Source organism: Phyllostomus discolor, chromosome 2 (genome assembly GCF_004126475.2).
Source record: "Phyllostomus discolor isolate MPI-MPIP mPhyDis1 chromosome 2, mPhyDis1.pri.v3, whole genome shotgun sequence".
In the NCBI taxonomy this organism is placed as follows: domain Eukaryota; kingdom Metazoa; phylum Chordata; class Mammalia; order Chiroptera; family Phyllostomidae; genus Phyllostomus; species Phyllostomus discolor.
Window position 1 is genome coordinate 200,005,058 of NC_040904.2, and position 20,571 is coordinate 200,025,628.

Sequence of the window (20,571 nt, forward strand, 5' to 3'; positions counted from 1 at the left end):
TTTAGGCTAATTTGTTGATGGTTATAGGAGACTTTTAGAAAGCAGATCTTTAGATAGCAAGAAATTTTAGGACTTTACTGTGATAAAAATGTTTTTCCATCACCTGGGAACAGATGGGATCAATAAACTGTCACCATTATTCTGGGAACATGGTACTGCAAGGCACTATTTATATATGCATTGCACGATTATCACTCTTTCTAGAAAATTATGTACACTTGCTACTTAAAAATATTTTATTATGCCCTGGCTGGCATAGCTCAGTGTATCGAGCCTGGGCTGCGAACCAGGCATCGCAGGTTCTATTCCCAGTCAGGGCACATGCCTGGGTTGCAGGCCATGGACCCCAGCAACTGTACATTGATGTTTCTCTCTCCCTCCCTCTCTCTCTCTCTCCCTCTCTTTCTCCCTCCCTTCCCTCTCTAAAAATAAATAAATAAAATCTTAAAAAAATATTTTATTACATTTATTGGGGTGTCATCGGTTGATAAAATTATATAGGCCTCAAGTGTACAATTCTATAATACATCATTTGTATATTGCATTGTGTGTTTATCACCCAAAGTCAAGTCTCCCTGCATTACCACATATTCGACCCCCTGTACCTTTCACCACCTCCTCCCCTCTCCCCCCGGCTCTGGTAACCACCACACCGTTGTCTGTGTCTATGAGTTTTCATTTACTTATTTGTCTTGTTCATACATTTGTTGCATTCAGTTTTATATCCCACACAAGAGTGAAATCACATGGTTCTTGACTTTTTCCATCTGACTTATTTTGCTTAGATGATATTCCAGGATCTTGTAAATATTCTATTAAATAATGAAATGGAGGGAGGGTACGTGCAGGGAAGCTTGCCTCTTAGCATCATGAATGAGAAAAGTTGTAGTCGGATCTTACCAATATCAGTCACCTGAGTTCTGAATGGGTGTCAGGATATTTCCCACTCTGGGAAATGTTACCAACTAATGTCCCTGGAGCTTGACTCTTAGTGAAACCTCTCTTGACCAGCCACTTCAAACTTGGAGGTGTCACTTAAACATTTAAAACCACAGCGGAAATCTCACAGCAAAGCAGTGAGAAACTAGGGTAAGTACTACCTAAGAAACTTCACTTTGGGAATATTATGGGTTGAGTTGTGTCTCCCAAAAATCCATATGTCAGAGCCCTATCCCCACTACCTCAAAATGTGATCTCACTTGGAAATACGGTTGCAGATGAAATTAGCGAAATTAAGATGAAGTCATAAGGGCGAGCCTCTAATTCAATGACTGGTATCCCGAAAAAGAGGGGAAATCTGGAGACAGGCATGTCCACAGACGTGTGACAACATGCATATACAGTGAAGACTGAAGTCACGCTGCCACGAGCTAAGGAGCGCGGAAGACTGCCGGCAGACACTGGAAGTTAGGGCAAGGGCACGGAACAGATTCCTTCTCGCAGCCCTTAGGAAGAAACAAGCAACCCTGCACGCACCTCAGTTTTGGACTTCGAACCTCCAGAACCGTCAAAACAATGAATTTGTGTGGTGTAAACCACCCGGTTGCTGGTACTTTATTGAGGCAGCCTAGCAGATTAGCACAGGGTAAAAGGTAAATAAATAAAATGAACTAGCTGAAATATACTTTTGACTAACTTCTTTCAGTGTTCTAAAATCATTCCTCCTTGGAAAATAACTAATAATTAACCAGGGACTAGCAAGGAAAAGAGGACTGACTGTCTCTGTTTTTGATAAAATTTCCAAAATTGTATCCAGATTTTAAGTGCACATACTCTTTTACCCAGGAATTCTACTTTTAGAAATCTTTCCTACACTACTCACAAATGCAAATAAAAATGTGCACGGAAGGATGTGTATTGGGGCACTGATTTTCATAGCAAAGGACTATACATTATTTTTCAGATTTACCATTAAGAAAATGTTTAATAAACAACCAACATTCATACGAGGAGGTGACATATAATAGTATAATGCAGAAGTCCACACATTTTACACTGCGTAAAACTACTTGAGTCACTGGTTAACAATTGAGATCTGTGACTCTCCCCCAAATATTTACTAAGTCGGAATCTCTGAGACGGAACCTGAAGGTCTGTGTTTTACAAATATCCCAGGCCATGTTGATGGCAATGACTGGTGAAATGCACTTGAAGAACACAGTAAAGAGGGTGGATTCAGCATCCTAGCTCTGCATTTTGGCAAAGTTGCCTTGGCTAAGTCTCAGTACCCTCATCTGCAGGATTAGAATACTCATAGTATCTATTTCAAAGGGTTGTCGTTGGTTGTGAAGGACGTAATAAAATTAATGAAGTAAATTTGAAATAAAGTGAAATAAATTTTACGAAGTGCTTAGTGTAGTATACCTATTTCCTAACTAATGAATGTAGCCATTATTACTATTCAGTCATTCCCCCCAAAATGAGATCCATGTGTAGGAACTGATATGGTGAAGCTAAAACAAAGGGAGGAACCATATATAATGTGATGTTCACATCTGTGCAAAAAGAAAGTATGTACGGGTATAATGTTTGCATGCACTATTTCGGAAAGGAATGATGAAAAACTTGGTGATCAACATTGGGGAATGAGACAAGATCCTCCTTTGTTTTACTTGATTTTTTAAAACTATATATACATGTTACTTTCAGGGGGAAAGTGTTACACGTCTAAATACCACCTGGGGAAAGTGATGATACCATTTCAAATATAAATGAACTTTTTTATTGCTAGTATACTATTGTGTAGGAATTTGCATACCCCAGGTGAAACCGAATGGTGAAATGCCAGAAACAATCTCCTTAGTAAATTACACAATGCAACACAATATATGCCAAATGCAAAGCAAAACTAAACAGGAATCTGCTCAGTACAAATCCTCAAGAAAAGATGTAGATAATGTACATAAGAAGTCAAAAGAAATGAGATGTAGTTCACCAAAAACAAGAGGACAAAGAGGAAGACTGCACGATGTGAAACAACCTTGAGGCTAAAGGACGAAGAAGTGTGTTGTCTGGGAAGCACCAATGAGAAGAAGAGAAAAAGAAAGACACAAAGATTGTTTACGTGAATTTGAAATAAAGTGATTTTTAAAATAAACTGAATATGAAGTAACGTGCTTTATAATTTTGAGGAGTCCAATGCCTCGTATTCTTTATTGGAAAGAGCAAGAAAACAAACTATGGATTAATGCTGAACAAATAAATAAACTAAAAAGTTGAATATTCAAACATTTATATAAACAGGCTTCACGGCTAGGTACAGGGAGCCAGGCAGTAAACCCTGTGTCCATCAGAAAAATACTGAGATGTAACTTAAGTATTGGGAAGACAAAGGGCATCGCCAAGATGCCCTTTCATAAGAACAAAATGCTGGATAGATGAAGTTCCACAGACAAATGTCCTGTGTTGGTGGGTCTAGTAATAGCAAGGGGTCCTGGATGATAATGGAACTAGTCCTGGAGCCTTTATTCCTGATGTTGGTGAATGTGTGACCTGAAGGGGCAGAGGCAAGGCCGACAGAGGAACAAACACATTATAAACTGCTCCCAGCGACCTAGGCTTGAACTCCTGGAGACGCTTTGCCTTCCTCCTGTCCCATCATGCTTACTCTTAGTGCAGGAGCAGTCATCAACTTCTGTAAAATTTGCACTCCATGATAATTCCTAGACCCTGTATTACTTTTCTACTTCCATAATTATCACACTAGTTCCAACCTCATTGACTCATACCTCTTGATTGACTAGCCTCCAAGCTTTCATCCCTGATTCCCTCTGTTGCAACTACTCAATGCTCCTACTGTAGCCAGCCCATGAATAAAACAAAAGGTTCAAGCAAATGGATTAAAATGTCAGTGAGGTGTGTGATAGAGCAGATACTAGAGAATGTAGTTCTCTAATGCACAGCAATATAGACTTCCTATGACTTAATTCCAGGATTAAATGAAGAGTACTAGCATCAGATCCCCCAAGCCTGAGCAGGTCCTTCACTGCTAAATCTAAGGATCATACTCCCTGCAGGTGAGAAGAGCATAAAGAGTATTAGTGACACATGCTAAGTTCCTGCTTCCAAATTTACACATCAATTAGCTCCCCTGAGAAGTGAGTATGAGTAGAAAGAAGCTCAGTTAAAGTAATTAGTGTCTTTCCACGTGAAAATATGACACCCCCCGAAAAAAACCCTGCATTCTCTACCATGCTCCAATGCAGAAGTTACATGTTTTGGATTTGTTGCTTGAAAAAAAATGCATGAGCAAAAAAAAGCAATGGTAAATTACTATTTTATTGATCATAGCAAATCTCATACACATTTGAAAATAATAAATATGGATATGGATATGAAAGATCTATCATATATGTAATCTACGGGCTAGGCTTGGTGCCGGTATGAAATGGCAAGCCCTTTCTGAGCCTCCCCCATAGAGAGTGGGCCAGTGTCAGATCTATAGCTTCATACCATTCCTAAAAAGGATGCATTATAGCCTCAGATTATAGTAATATTAGAGGATAATAATAATCATTCCATAAATATTTGTTGAATAAAATATGAATTTTATCATTATTATCCTATTTTTTCAAACTCTGATGCCTCCCCAAGAATACCGCTCACCACTCTGCCCCCATAAGGCTAATGTACCCAGTAGCCCCAGTTCCCAATGTCCTTTTGCTCATGCTCCCTCCATCCCTTCAGGGCATCAGGAGGCTCTTCTAGGGATATAACCATCCTCCTTTTCTTTCACAACCAATCATGAATTCTACTTAGCCAATGGAGCATTTAATGACTACACTTGCCTACACGGTTTTCTTTCTTCTCTGATCTAAAATCAGGAAGAATACTCTGTATTAATAATTCAGTGTCTCACAACACACTAGATTTTTCAGAGCCAATATTCATACTTAATATTTTTATTGTGAGCTCCTTCCAAATTCGGTCTTCGCAGAGCACACGTGCTCCATATAGTGCTTCCTCATATGTTCACGGAACCTGATACAGTGCAATTCTTGCACGGAGTAGAGTCTCAAAAATCATTTATTTATATTAATGGGTTGAATCAATGAATTAAAGGGATGAATAAATAAATAACGATTAAGAAAAATTAAACCTTCAGAATACAGAAAACAACTTGAATGGCCCCCCCAAAGCCTTCCCATCCCTGTGCTATTTTAACAAAAATACTCATTATAAGAAGACTCCTTTGTAATCATTTACTTCTCTATCCATAAAGACAAGTAAGATAATACCATAACTGAGTTTTGTTCTTTTAGCTTCTAAATAAAGGTAAATGACACAAATCTGTGAGTCAATGCTTTTAAAAAATCTGGAAAAACACCAACATCAATGTTAAAATATTGAAGACTGTGATGCAATGGTAATGTGGAAATGTGGGCTGTTGTCTCCGGTTTCAGCCGTGTTAGAATTACACACAGAAGTAAACAACTGGATGAGAAATGTCCATAGGTTGAGAAGAGTCCAGAAATCTGGCTTTGATTCAGCATAAGAATGAACATTTCTCAATTAGGTGGATTAAAGTGATTTCATTGATAATCACCTTATTTTTCACTTACTGCTTTCTTTCTTCAAGGACTATGGAAAAATAAAGGAGGGAAATGATTTGAAAAATAATAATGAATCCAAACACTGTTCTAAAAAACAAGAAGTGCTTGAACACAGGACTCTTTTATTTGTAAAAGATACACTGCTAATACACATTCTATTAATGCACATTCAGGGCTGTGAACCCACCATTGCCATACACATTAATTAAATCCCATGAACATAAAACCTCAGCATTCTGACATCTGCTTTTCCAGAGAATCACATATTAGAAATTAACATAATTAACATTTTGGAATATTTTTAGGCTTGAAAAACAAACCCTTTCCTGTTCTTCTGTTTCTAAATTAATGTAATTTAGGAGGCCTCTTGATGCTATTTAGCTTTCAATAGCATAAAACCCTGGTTTTAATAACCAACACCTATTCATTTGATCTTTATGATCACATGTCTGCAAAGAGATTAAGAAGAGACTTAGTTAAATGAAGGAATCTCTAAGATATCGAAATAAAAATCTGCCATATGTTTTCCATCATCTTCATTATTGTAACAGGTGTGGAACAAGGTTCAGGATGGGGTGTAGGCTGAGAAGCCCCCAACCACACCCTCCCCCCACTCCCGGGGAATATAGAAAAAAGAAAAAAATTCTAGCCATGGCTGGGGATGAGGAAGCATATGGACCTGTGGAGAGGTACTTTGCATATCAATAACAGCTGGCCAATGTTATAGTTATGCTAAGTAGCTGAGTCTGCCCACTGGGAATGGGGAGATGGGCATGACTTTGACTGGTAATGAAGCTGGAGGGGCTTGCTGAGCCTGGGCAGAAAGCAGGAAGGCAGCTAGAGTCATGAGGCTGTGCTTGCCCACAGTAGCAATGCCAGCTGGAGAAAAGCAGAAGATAGAGCACTGGCAGATGCAGCCAATTGTGGGAGGAGTCAGAAATGGAGTTATGGAGAAAGATTCAGGCTGGGATTTAAACTCAAGCGTGACAGCCATTCATGCTCTTGGCCATGCAGGGAGTAGTAGTGAAGAAAGAGACATGCTGCCTCTAGTAAGGGATTTTTGCCATGTGGTTTGAAAGAGAGCAGTGGGAAGGGAGAAGTAAACAAGCAGCGATGTAGTTTATAGTGAGGAGGGAGGTCATGCAGCCTGGACAGGTAAGAAAGGAGATGCTGCTGCTGTGATCGTGCCTGCTCTCCCTGACTCTGGAGCTGCAAAGGACTTCCTTGCAAGATCCTGCCCCGCTGCACCTGGATTTTACCTGGACTTTTACGACCTGTGCCTTTCCTGAGTTTCACCATGATCCAGAATAACAGGGTACATTCCTTTCTGGACTATTATATGGAGGCTGATGGCAACATATTCCAGATCCTGCACAGATAAGGACATGGGAAACTTTGGGGGATGCTTTTGGCTGGTAGCCTGGTGGGGAGAAGCAGGCTACTGCTGAAGTTCTGGGTCTTCTAGGAGAGAAGATCTCTGGACTGAGGTGCTCTGAGCCCCACCCCCCAAGGTTGGAATGTTGTCAATAAAGATCTGCTCCTTCCAGCATTCATTGTTGTGTCATTCACCAAGGTGCCATGTGGACAGGCCCAGTCTGCCCGTTAACATTATCATTACTTTACTAGCATATCTGCAAAGCAGAGCAGCAACATTTACACCTTTCAAAACTACTCTATACCCTTATTCCTCAGGTCCACTCTATCACCCAGTCTCAGGATTGATTCACCCTTGCATGTCTGTATCATAGTTGCCACGTTAAGCTAGGCCTCAGCATCACCCATGTAGATATTGCTGCTGCCTCTGAATTTATCTCCCTTCTCATACAGCTTTATTTCATCCTATCATAACCATTAGAATAATCTCAAACATCATTCAAACATCATTATCCTTACATTATTCATGGTCCAAGAACTCAAGTGCCTTCTAAACACTTTTTATTCAAAACTACTTTATGTTACTTTTCAGAAGTCAACCCTATGCCAGCAATCTGCTTCACATGAGTTCACCTGCTCACTGGTTCAACTTCACAGTGAATTTGAACATGACTTTCTCTCCACCTCTTTAAAGGATGGTGAAGAAGCACTTCTGGGAGTTGTAAGCATCTCTGAAAACCCATTGGTCTATAAAAGCAACGAGAATGGCCACAAAAAAAAAATGTCTAAGTCAACTTTTTCAGAATTTTAAAAGTTAGACAAAGGTGTGCAACAATCTGTGTAGAATGTATTCCAGAAAATCAGCAGCATCTTTGTTCCAGGAGTAAGCATTGTGGCATTTTAACTTGCCCCGTTCCCATCCCCACTCTCTAGTTCCACATGGAGAAAACTAGCAGCCTCCCAATGGGAACGCATCTTAGAAACTGCAGCCTGGAAGCTCCTGTGGTGGGGTAGGGTGGGGATGAGTGGGTCTGGAGCACTGCAAACATCTTCGCACCCACAGAGAATTCTCACGAATTAACACGTTCAGCGGGCCCCTGGAAAAGGCCCATTTACAGGGCTTGTTTTTATTTGACCTCATGCAGAGCTCGCTCAGTGGGAAAGGCCTTATCCTCTAGATGTTTGCTAAAATGAATAAGCAGCAATTGCTTAATGTTCCAGCTATTTAACATCACAGCAGCCAGAGTCAGTGATAATAGTAGCAGCAAACGAAAGGCTGTCCACCCAGGCTGGGTAGCTAAGGTGTTTAAAGCACTGTCCTGATACACAAAGAATACACGTTCCACCCCCAGTCAGGCACACATGTTCACAAATTCCAGGGGTTAAGGCACTGACATCTTTGGGGTGCATTATTCTGCCTCAGAAGTAGAGGCTCCATTTCAACCATAAGCAGCATTCCATTCCTAGGCAAGTTAAATAAAGATGTTATAGAGAAAAATATATGTTAACCAATGAATGCATAAATAAGTGGAACAACAAATAGATGATTCATTCTCTCTCTCCCCGCCCACCCTTACTCTCTCTCTAATATCAATCAATAAACTTTTTTTTCAAAAAAAATTGTCTAACAAGTTTAAAAAGAAAATCTGCAAAATGATATGTCCATATAGGTCTCTGAAAAGTTTCAGTGTACTTCTATAGACCAAAAAGACCACATACATGTGCAGGCCCAGGAAATACCTGAAAAGATTCTAATCTCCCACGTCTGGTTGAACTTGAGGCTCTGTCAAAGGAGAAAATGAAGGCTATGGCAAATAGGTAAACCGTCAGAACTTGAAGACATGCCTCAACACACAAAGTCCCTGTCATAGGGGGGCTTATTGTTTCAAGATATTTAAGGAAAACTCTGTGACATCATAAGATAACCAAGCAGATATTTGACCTGCCACAAATAAAAAACAACTCAGGCTTGACAGAAATAATTCAGGAGAGTCACTAACCAAATAAAAAGCAAAACAACAAAAATAACAACAAAACCCTGGGAAAAGAACAATCTGATGTCCAGAGTTGCCGTTTTATATTATTTCAAAAGTCCAATTTTCAACAAAAATTATAAGACATATAAAGAAATATAAAACAATAGCCCATTTACAGGAAAAAAAAGTCAATAGCGACCATCCCCCATGATATAAAGATTTTCAACTAACTAGACAAAGACTCTAAGTCATATATTATAAATATGTTCAAATAACTACATGAACTATGTATAAAAATTAAAAGTAAGAGAATGGGTGTTAAAGGGAAATAGAGAACACCAATATTAATAGAGATATAAATTATAAAATAAAACAAAGTAAAAATTCTGAGTTGTAAATTATAATAATTATATGAAACATTTGCTAGAGGGACTCAATATGAGATTTAAACCGGCAAAAAAGTGAGTCAGCAAACTTAAAGATAAGTCCATTGAAATTTTTCAGTCTAATAAACAGAAAAACGAGAAACTGAATAAAAATAACAGAGCATTAGAAAACTGCTCAGTACCAACATATGCATTCTGGGAGTTTTACAAAGGAAGAGGGAGATAAAGGAAAAAGTAATATCTGAAGAAATGATGGTCGAAACCTTCCTAAATTTGATGAAAAAAACATTTAATCTACGTACCAAAAAAACTCGACGAACTCCATGTAGGATATAAATCCAAAGGAATCCACCACACATGGACACACAAATTGTTACAAACAAAGACCAAGAGAGAATCATGACAGGAGCAAGAGAAGAATGACCACAGCTAATGTTTTGGACATCATGCAGTCCAGAAGGCAGTGAGCAGAATATCCAAAATGCTAAAAGGGAAAAATGTCAACCAAGAGTTCTATATTCAGCAAAACTATCCTTCAGAAGCAAAGAATAAAATAAGGCATTCCCAAATAAGTAGAAATTGAGAGAATTTAAGGAAAGATCTCTCAATTTAAGAAATTGAGAGAATTTCTACTTATTTGAATTTATAATTCTAATTCAAAATTAGAATTTATTGCTAGTAGACTTGCCCTAAAAGAAATACTAAAATACTAAAAAAGACCTCCAGGAATAATGGAATGATTAATTGGCTATAGAAACAAGTCTTGTGTGCTTCTTGCTCTTCGGTGCCCTTAGTGTTCAATCTCATAACCTTGAGGCATTTACAGGTTTGGTTTTTGTTTTCTTATGTAGGCTGCCAGGACATTAGAGCCTCCTCAGTCTATTTGCCTTCTTGTTTAATTAATTTAATTTATTTTTTGCTTTTTGGGTTTTTTTTCTGATTTTTAAAATTTTTTTAGAGACGGGAAGGGAGAGAAGAGAAAGGGAGAGAAACACCAATGTGTGGTTGCCTCTTGCATGCTCCCCACTGGGGACCTGGCCCGCAACCCAGGCATGTGCCCAGACTGGGAATTGAACTGGTGACCCCTTGGTTTGCAGGCCAGCACTCAATCCACTGAGCCACATCAGCCAGGGCTAATTTAAATTAGTTTAGATGTATTCTGTATGTGTGTACACATATGTAAGTATATATATGTATGTGTGTGCATGTGTATATATCACACACACATATACACACGCCACACAAAGTGCGGGACAAAACTTGGTTCACGGTTGTTTGTATGAAAGATAATACAATGATTTAATAAGTATAATACAAGAATAAATTCTGTGTTTTGCACCCTGCATACTCACAACTGTACTGCCACAGAAAAAGAAGGAAATCCTGCAACCATATGGATGAAGCTTGAGGATGTCATGCTAAGTGAGATAAGTCAGAGAAAAACAAGTGCTGTTTGATCTCACTTACATACACAGAATCTAAAAAACTAATAGAAATAAGGAGTAAATTGGCATAACTGAGTTATTAAAGGAATCTAATGTATTATATATACCTAATACATCTAATATATACATCTGATATGAGCAAAATGTGCTTTTCTTGACCAAAACCATGAAATAAGGAACTATTGAAATTTAGACATTAAGAATTATACTGTATTCATACCAGAAAATCATGTCATTTGTTAAAGAGAATAGCTTTAGGACTCCCACACAGTTCTGTGAAACAGTTAATTTTTTTCTCACAAGGCCTAGAATCCCTGAGTTGTTTTACTGTCTCTGAAATAATGACCTGAGTATCACTCATATATGCAATGGTATAACCAGAATTATACTATCCTGAAATGCACATTTCCTTTCTGAAGGTAGATTCCAGTACAAAAAAAAATAAGTAGCATCTACCTCCGCTTAAGAGTCATTTTCAGCAATTTACAACTATTCCATCCCAGATTTATGAACAGAGAGACATTCATTTTCAAAGCTACTCACAGACAATGAGCTGTGCAAGTGATTACTGACCTCAGCTTTGGTTTATGAGAAAAAGATACTTAAAAATTCAGTTAAGAATCTGTGTGATATAACTCCTTAGGAGGCAGAGACCAGGTAGTATAGATGCATTCCTTCAAAAATCTATATTATGTTCCTGAAGAATGAATATTAAAAATTAAAATGGTAAAACTATCAAAAACTAGAAGAACATAAGAGCAGGATGTAAATCTCCAATGCTATAGTCACAAAGTTAAATGTTCTCACTGGTAACAAAAACCAAACTTAGTACCAGATCCCCCCCACCTAAACAGCACCGTCTTCACTAATTCACTAATAAAAAAGAATACCCCCCTCAAGAAAAAGCATGGCACTGAGAGGATAAATTGATCACTAAACTATACATACTCAAGAGCAGTTATAATGTACAGGCCCCAGTCCCAAGAAAATTTGAAAAAATAGAGTTAATGAATCAAAAGCATTATGTAAAGTGATTACTCCTCAGTGTATTTCTGTAGATGTGTATATGTGTGAGTAATCAAAAAAATGGCTAGACCTGGCCTGGTGGCTCAGTTGTTTGGAGTGTCATCCTAATATACCAACAGCTTATGGGTTCAATCCCCAGTCAGGGTGTGCACAAGAGGCAATCAGTGTTTCTCTCTCACATCTATGTTTCTCTCTTTCTCTCTCTCCTCCCTCCTCCCTCTCTTTACTCCTTTCCTATCTCTTTAAAATGAATAATAAAAAAAATATCCTCAGGTGGGGGCTGTAGCAGACATGGAAGTCTGGTCAAAAAGAGTCAAGTCTCAGGGCATGAACTCACTTTTTCCTGGACAATGTCAAGGCACAGTCTACACTCCTGGTTGGGAAAAACAACAACAACCCACCAACATGGGCTACCCAAGCTGATAAGCGACAGTAAAATTAAATTATCAGTCTAGTAAGCACAGGAGGAGCCTGTAGCATTAGCAAGGCCAAGATCAAATGACATAAAAAGAAAAGTGCAATCAGAACCTCACTAGGGATCAAGCTTTGGTAGCTGAAATTAAAGATGCTGCCACTGGTGTGTGTGTAAAATAATGACTATAAAATTTAAAATGTTAAGACAAAAAAGAAAAAGAAGCAAATTCTCCCTTTAAACTACTTCGTATTTGGATTGCGCCGCCCACTGCATAGCAATATCAGATAAGTATGGATAATATATAAAGGAGTATATATAATTTGTTGCCATGGACAAATACTGAAATCAGTAAATAATGTCAGTTATCTATTATTTCAATTCTCCCTTCTCGATTCTGATATCAGTTACACTCAATCTGATACTTTTTTTTTTTAATTCCAATCCGCCTTAGATTTTTTTTCACACCCACTTGCTGGAGCAGGCTTTAAAGCCCAACAGTCCTATATGGAAATCCTGGCTACTGTGGTTTTATTATGTGTCGCAAATCACTGAAACCCTGTGAGCTCCTTTTCTCCTTTTATAAACTGGAGACAATACTATCTTTCTCAAAAGGTTGTTTTGAGAATGAGATAAAATATCCCGTGTGAAAGATCTAACAGCTCCCCTCTAGGAAAGCGTCATTATCGCTACCTACCTATGAGCCGCATTCATCACCGCATGACAAGAGACCGTGGAACACAAGGAATCAAAGACACCTACATCCTTAGTCAGTTGTGATGGGAGACTAAGTGACAAGAGCAATTGTTCCCAGCCCTAGCTGTGAGTCTGGAACATCAGGGAAGCTTTTAAAAAGTGTCGAGTCTGAGCCCCGCCCACCCTCTACCCCCACTGAAATTCTAATTCAGGAGCTCTGCTGTGAGGTGGAAACCTAAGCATCTGTATTTTTGCAAAGCTCCACATCTTATTTTGATGTGCTATGTGCCCATGCTGCTAACCTTCCTACTGCATGAAAGTCTTTCCTAGTTTTCAAAAATACTCTTCATAAAACTGTGTTTTCTTCCTCAGGCTGAAGAAGCCTGCATTATTAACTCTTCCTCTGCAAAATACTGTCTAAGTATTTGTTTATTCTTGTTCTCTTGAGCCTTAGCTAAATTATCTGGCTGTCTCTGGTAAAGTGGCTCCATTTATCATCGGATGAGCTTACTGGAAGTGAGAGAGAAGGTTACTGTAGTTCACAGAGTTATTGATGTACTCCTAAGATACTGTTAATGCACAGGACACTTTAATTATTTGATCCTGTCTTCTTGAAAGGACAAAAGCAGGTTGCACAAGGCACCCACGAACTAGCCTCATTTCTACATCTGAAAAAGCAACTGGACTTTTCTCTTTCCCAGGAAAAGTGTTGTATCACATGCTTGAAATCTGATGGAATATAGCAAACGCATTCAACATTCAACCAACATGTATTGATTCCTTTATTTTAGAAGGGACTAAAGGAAGGCCAGAATTTTTCCTATCTTTTATTTCTTGAATTTTTCCCCTCAGGATATAAACAGCTTAGAAAGGGAAACAAAATACTGAAAATGTTCTCTTGAATTATTCCAATAACCAACCCCAAGCCTTCCTCTCACCATGCTCCTGGTGGGCGCCTCATGCGGTTGGATGGGTTTGGGGTGTTTTTTTAGGGAACCATACGACTTACGGGCAAAGGGGCCAGCGGGCTGTTGAAGGCTGCTTGTTGTTTGGTGACAGAACCAAACCTCAGGCAGGGATTCTTGCATCTGCATTTGTCCAATAGCTTTTCTACTTTAAGCAAGCCTTCTAAACACTAAACAGCATTTTCTTAAGCATTAACTTTGTATCAATATAGTAACATTTACATCAAACTCCAGTAAGGATTATTTGAGATAACACATGAAAAATGACTGCTACTGTTCAATTATTCATAGTATTCTTCTTTTCCTTTCTTCTTATGTAAAATGCAAGGTCTTTGCTTACAAAATGTATCTTTCTGCCCAGGAGTTATGACCCAACTTCCAGTTCATTAAAAAAAAAAAAAAAAAAAAAAAAAAAACAAGAAGAACATAGGAACTTAAATACCCAGAGGGGCTGTGTATGATCGTGAGGCACCAGGCCTCAAAGGCAATTGGAGGCTGCAATTCTTGCCCTAACTCCAAGCTGGGCAATAATACTGGCCAGGGGTTGGATGCATGCAAAGTGGAGTGCTCTTTCTTAATTTGTTCAGAGACTCTCTGTGGGGTGCTGGGACTCTGAAAGCGTATCCCTGGCAGAGAGCATTTCATGTGCAACATACTAACACTTCAGTGTCAGGCTGAATTGAGCTAAGTGTCGAGTAAGTGAGTAAACCTCATGTCCTGTGTGCATAAAAATCTATTAGAGGTACACTGTTCATATTCTAAAACATAAAGCACTTTCTTCCTCTTTACCCTAACATTTGTATGTCTCAGAATCCCGTTCCAGAAGCAGGCCTTAACAGTAGAAGGCAGAAGACATTATTCTATATTTATTATAATGATTACCTTCATGCCAAATAAATAAGGAATTACACATTGCAAAAATGTTTGTAGGAGAGTTTGGTTTTATGTTTAGATTTATAATCTTATGCCCTTGTCTGATGTCTGATGTTTTCCTAGGCTGCAAAAACCTAACACAACAATCATAGTCAAATATTATGGACTATGAATCTGTAACAGCCACCAAATTTGCTTTAAATAATCAAAGTATCAGACTGATTGTTCAGAACAACACTGAATTTTCTGTTGTTTAGCTAAAACAATTGGTCTAGCTTTTGTCTTCTAAAAGTTAAGCACTAAATGTATAAAAGCATATCATCAGGATCTGTCTCACTGACTTTGGCTAAATAACCTGAACATTTTGCTATCGCCCTCTCACTGACGAGGGCAGTATCTCCTTGACACAGAACATCCCATCCAAACTTCTCTGCCCTGTCTGGAGAGCACTCCACCGGGTGGCCCTTTCCCTTTCCCTCCCAGCGGTCTACTTTCTAATCCCCAACAGTTTAGCACTTTAGATGCCCCAAGAGTGTTTGTGGAAATAAGGAGAAAACAGAGGGAGAAGCAAAGCTATATAACTATGCTGTTCAGGTAATATAGGAATCCCCCCTCCATTCCACACAATACCCTTTCCATCTCTGATAAGTAGATGGATATTTTTCCATGAATGATACATCTTTCTGGCAGTAACTTCTTTAAAAACATAAATATTCTTGGAGGGTTGATATTAGTAAAGCAATGACCTCATCAATACTCTCCAAAAAAAGAAATTTTGGAGCCAGAACAAGAGAAGGAAAGCAGACGTGTGAAAAGAAAAAGTAGCAGAGAAAAAGGAGTGCTCTGGGAAAGATAGTGCCCTTGGCCTCTGTCCTTGCTAAACGTGTTCGTTCCTATGGCCACCCATTCACCAGCCATCAGCTCCCACACACACTAGGGATACAGACTCGGATTACTAGAGGCTGGAAAACTATTCATCCCGCACATGTTACTGGATTCCCATCATAGGCCAGACACATCCGTGTAGGGAACAATATTGTCTGGACAGAATTATAAGCACTCAATAAATAAGTCCAACTGTGATGGCAGTCATAGAGAACTGACAGGGGAATGTGTCATGAAGAGATTAGTAGCAGAAAAGCAGACCTGAGGGTGGATCTTAGGGGTCACGCATAGGTAACAGTTTAACCGTGTCCTCTTTACCAGATATTGTTCATAACTGGGTCATATGTCTATCAATGAAAACCCTTCGATCCTTGCTTAACATGCCCTCCAGCCCCAATGGACTATTTCTTTTTCTCCTTTTGCCCCGTAGTACCTGAGTTTTTAGTTCACAGAACAGATTATCAGATGCCCATACCCAAACTGAGTGATATAATATATAAAATTAAAGTATATAACAATCCAGATTTATTAGCCATATTATGTGGAAATTTTTATTTAGAAATAGCTCCCAAATAAAAAGATACCATTATATAGTTAAATACGACTTCTTCAAGAAAAGCTACATGTAAATTTTCAGCAATTTGTTCAGTGCAACAATCATTATGTTAATAAATGCTGTAGATGACTTTTAGGAGGTGAGACAGATGTAACTTAAGGTTTTATAAAATATTCTGAAAACAGAGTCTAATGCTATATTCTGCCTTCCAAACTATTTTCTTCAAGCATCTGAAACCTCCATATTATTTATATAACTGATGAAAAAATAACAGGAGCAACAAGGCCATTGCAGCCCTGGCTATATCCATAGCTATCAGAAGAGGAAAGGCTTGTACTAACCACCCTAACTGTTTGAACAAAACAATTTTGTTCCAGCTGGATGAGGCGCTGAGGTCAAAAGCAGTGCAAGTACTATAATCCTGGTCAAAACTAACGGTGAGAGGGTTGAGAGAAAAATAGAAATCGGCAATGGAGACGGAGAAGAAAAGGCTGCAGAAGTCAGGAAAATACACAAGGTAACAACAAAACTACTATAAAAAGAGTAGAGTTTAATGAATTGGAAACTAGGTCTGAAAGCAGGTCAGGAGGAGGGCCCGACTTTGTCCAGTGCAGCCGACAGAGTGAAGGTTGAGGGACACGGCGCATTGGTGGAGTTGTCCTACAGGGGGCTGTGATGGTCACACAACTGCGCGTTTCCAGAAAAAAATCAATGAATTGCATATTAAATGAGGGAATTTATGACAGTACATTATATCTCAAGAAAGCTCTTTAAAATAAAAAAGAATTTAGCATATATCCACCCAGTATTTCTTACTCTCAGATATTCCTCACCCACGGTAAATAAAAAATAATTCGATTTTAACAAATGACAGCCAGCAGGCAGAATCAACCATCTGCAATTATGCTTCTTCTATCTGTTCCAATGAGAAGAATGCTCTTCAAACTGGAAATAAAATATCATTTGCTATAAAGAAGAAACTGAAACTCAAGATGGTCATACAATAATTTGAGAGCATCAACCCACGTGAATGAAGTCCAAGACTCTAGCTTTATACATACTATACCTCATAGCACTAAAAGAATTGAGTGTAGTGGGTTTTCTGTAATATATCAAAAATCGTAGTGAATGTGATAGATGACAGAAGACTAGATATGGGAAAATCTTTACTCCAATTTTTAAAATAGAAATTGAGACAAAAAGAGTAGGAAGTTTGAGATTAGTTCCTGCCAAAATTCTCTGAGTTAAGCAGATGGATTTTGAGGTCTTAGTAAATAAATAGGTATTCATGAAAACCAATGGAATTTGCTAAATCATGTTAACATAATGTATTTCCTTCTTCCTCTCTCCCTCCCTTCTTCCCTCTCTCTGTCCCTCCCTCCCTTCTTTCTTTCCTTTCTACTTCCTCTTATTTCTGTATTACTTTTTTATTACTGCATAACAAATTATCATTAAGTTATCAGCTTAAAACAAAACCCAGTTACTTTCTCTCAGTTTTTGTGACTCAGGAAGTTGGGCATGACTAAGACCAATCCTCCTGCTCAGGGACTCCAAGGCTCCCTTCAAAGTGTGGGCTACAGTGCTGTGATTCTCATCTGGAGTGTAGGGTTCTCCTCCAAGCTCATCTAGGTCATCGGAAGAGTTCAGTTCCTTGTGGCTGTAGGACTGAGGCTCTCAGTCTCTGTAGGCTCCCTTCTCCTGGTCATAGGCAATTTGCAACCTGACTCATTTCTTCTAGGTCAGAAGGAGAACATTTCTCTTTAAAGGGCTCTCCTGATTAGGTCAAGTACATCTAGTAAAATCTCTCCTTTGATTAACTCAAAGTCAACTGATTAGTCTTTAATTACTTCTGGAAATCCTTTTAAATGTATATATCCCATTGAGTTAAAAAATATTACTGTCTACTCTCCTATCATGACACACATGTTCACACATACATACATACACAAACACACACCTAGTAGTAGATTATTAAGTTTTCCTAAAATTCACCCCTTTGATTGTATGATTATTTCCAATGGTGCTAAACAGTCTTGGATTAGCAGCAGTAGATGTTGGTAGTAGAACTTAATCAAAGAAAGTGGATAAAAAGTCCCTAAAGGATTCTCAGTATAAGGCAGCAGGAGATATTCAAAGGAGGAATGAGGTCTCCCTCAGACACTGAGTAGTTAAAAACATCGGGACCAAGACAATGACACTAATGGGCAGCCAATCATCCTGCAGTGTAAGTGGAACAGAAATCTCAATGGGAAGGCTTTCCTAAGAAATTCTTACAGGAGCATAACTGCTCATATCCCGCACCTGGACTCGTTGCCAAGAAGTGGTATTCAGACAAACCTAGGAAATTGCTGAACAACAGACTGCACTTCATCTGGAGATGGACAGAGGCATCCTGAAGCACACCCCACCACCATGCCAGTGTGGTTCTTAGACTTGACAACAGGACAACTTATTATTTCCCATGGACCAAGATCCAGGGGTGAAATGAAATGACTATTGCTGCTGTAATGAATTACCACAATTTATTGGCTTAAAAAAAACACAAATGTATTATTTTATTGTTCTGTGAGTCAGAACTCGGACTGGACTGAAATCATGTCATTAGGACTCCATCCCTTCTGGAGGCTCTAGGAGATTTTATTTTCTTGCCTCTTCAAGCTTCTCGAGGCAAACAGCCATTTTTCAGCTCATGGTCCCTTCCTCTGCCTTCAAAGCCAGCAACACTGCATCTTAAAATCTCTCTCCTACTCTGATATCCCTATCGCCCTTCTACAGGAACATTTGCGATTACATTGGGCTCACCTAGATTACCCAGAATAATATTCCCATCTCCAAATCCTTAGCTTATTCACATCTACAAAGTCCCTTCGGTCATGCAGGGTAATATTTCACAGGTTTGGGAGATTAAGACGTGGGCATCTTTGAGGGCTATTATTCTCCTTCCCACACCTGTCCAATGAATGTCGAACACTCAAATTCAATCAGTTCATTTGGCTGCTGACAAAAATACCCAGTGATATATGAATGAGTTTAAGTTTATTTGCAATATCTTTCTATCGATTTTTTAATATTCTCTACAAAAACTAATAGAGGAGCGGTAATGAACACATTTGATCAGCTTACTGAAAGTATTAAAAAACATCATGTTCTTACGGAGTTGTTTTAAAGCATGCACAAGGCATCTACTCTATTCTTACAATTGTCATTTAAAGCAAGACAAAGGTGGGTATCATCACAGTAATTTTCAAGTAAGGAAACCAGAGCCCACAGTGGTTAAGTGGCTTTCTCCAGATCACTTAGGCAGGAACTCTGGAGGAGTTATGAATAGAATTCAGCTTCTCCCATTCCCATTCAGTAGCTAAAAAGGTTAGGAATAAATAATAGTTACAGTGATTCATACTGATTATCTAGTGTCTCTTCTTCAAAGCACAGTAAATCTAAAAGAAAAATCATCACAGAGACATTAACATGCCTTTGGTTGGTTTATTTTTCTTTAACCTCACAGTTTCAATAAAGCTATAAAGAAGTAGAGAGATCATGTTCCAACCTGCCATCTCACTTGAATTTCAAGTAAGTTCAGAAAGCCTTTAATAAACATGGCTTTAAAGGTTTAAAACATACAATCCTAATCTAACTGATAGACAAGAACAGAAAGTACAGGGACAATGGGTGTGCTATCTGAGGGCTTTCATTCCTGGTGGGCTGACACAGTCATGGAGGAAGGCTGTGCTGGCAGAGAGAACGGGAAGTCAGACAGAACCCAGTTGAAATCTCAGTTCTTCCATGTACACCAGCTGTGCAACCCTGGATGAGCTACCTGCCCTCTCAGATTCCCCATCTCGAAAACAAAGCTATTTTATGGGTTGATGTAAAGATGAAAGATTATGTATATAAAATACCTAGTACGCAAAAGCATTTAATAAGTTCCCAACTTAGGAAAACCCAAAAATGTAGGATCAGATTTTCCCACTAAAAATAATTGGAGTGATGCTCCATGTGGTGCCCAGATCCCACTTTGGGGAGGAAGGGTTTCTGCTCCAAGGCGCTGCAAGTGGCCCTGAAGGACAGCTGTTTATTGTCAACCCCCATAGGGATTGCCCTGGCTAGAGAGAGCCTCCTCATCTAATGTCCACCCCTTCTGGGGTGACCTGCCCGCAGGGACAGATCAGTGGTCCGTCAGCTCTGAGCAGAATTTGCTATAGGGTTGGTGAAGACCTCTGTTGAAACTACTGACCAGCTCAGCTCCTCCCTCTTGCTTCCTTCTTTCACTTTCCTTCCACAGGCATTGATCTCAACATTGCTCCCTAGGAGCCTCTTCTACCCTAGTCAAAGCTGGAAGTCGGTTTCCCAGGGAAACCCATCCAGGAACAACGTTGGAGGGGATGGTGCTAAGCCTCTCTTGTGCACCTCACTGTCATCACTCCC

The 20,571-nt window shown here is 39.0% G+C and overlaps 2 protein-coding genes across 12 annotated transcripts in view; one reads left to right on the plus strand and one right to left on the minus strand.

The window, feature by feature from the left end:
* Positions 1-20,571, minus strand: part of ANKS1B (ankyrin repeat and sterile alpha motif domain containing 1B) — an 833,247-nt gene that overhangs the window by 578,798 nt on the left and 233,878 nt on the right. The window lies entirely within an intron of this gene.
* FAM71C (family with sequence similarity 71 member C) overlaps positions 6,398-20,571 on the plus strand; it is a 42,303-nt gene continuing 28,129 nt past the window's right edge. The window contains 1 exon segment of the mRNA XM_028532018.2: positions 6,398-6,601. Within this exon segment, the coding sequence (XP_028387819.1) occupies positions 6,398-6,601 (204 nt within the window).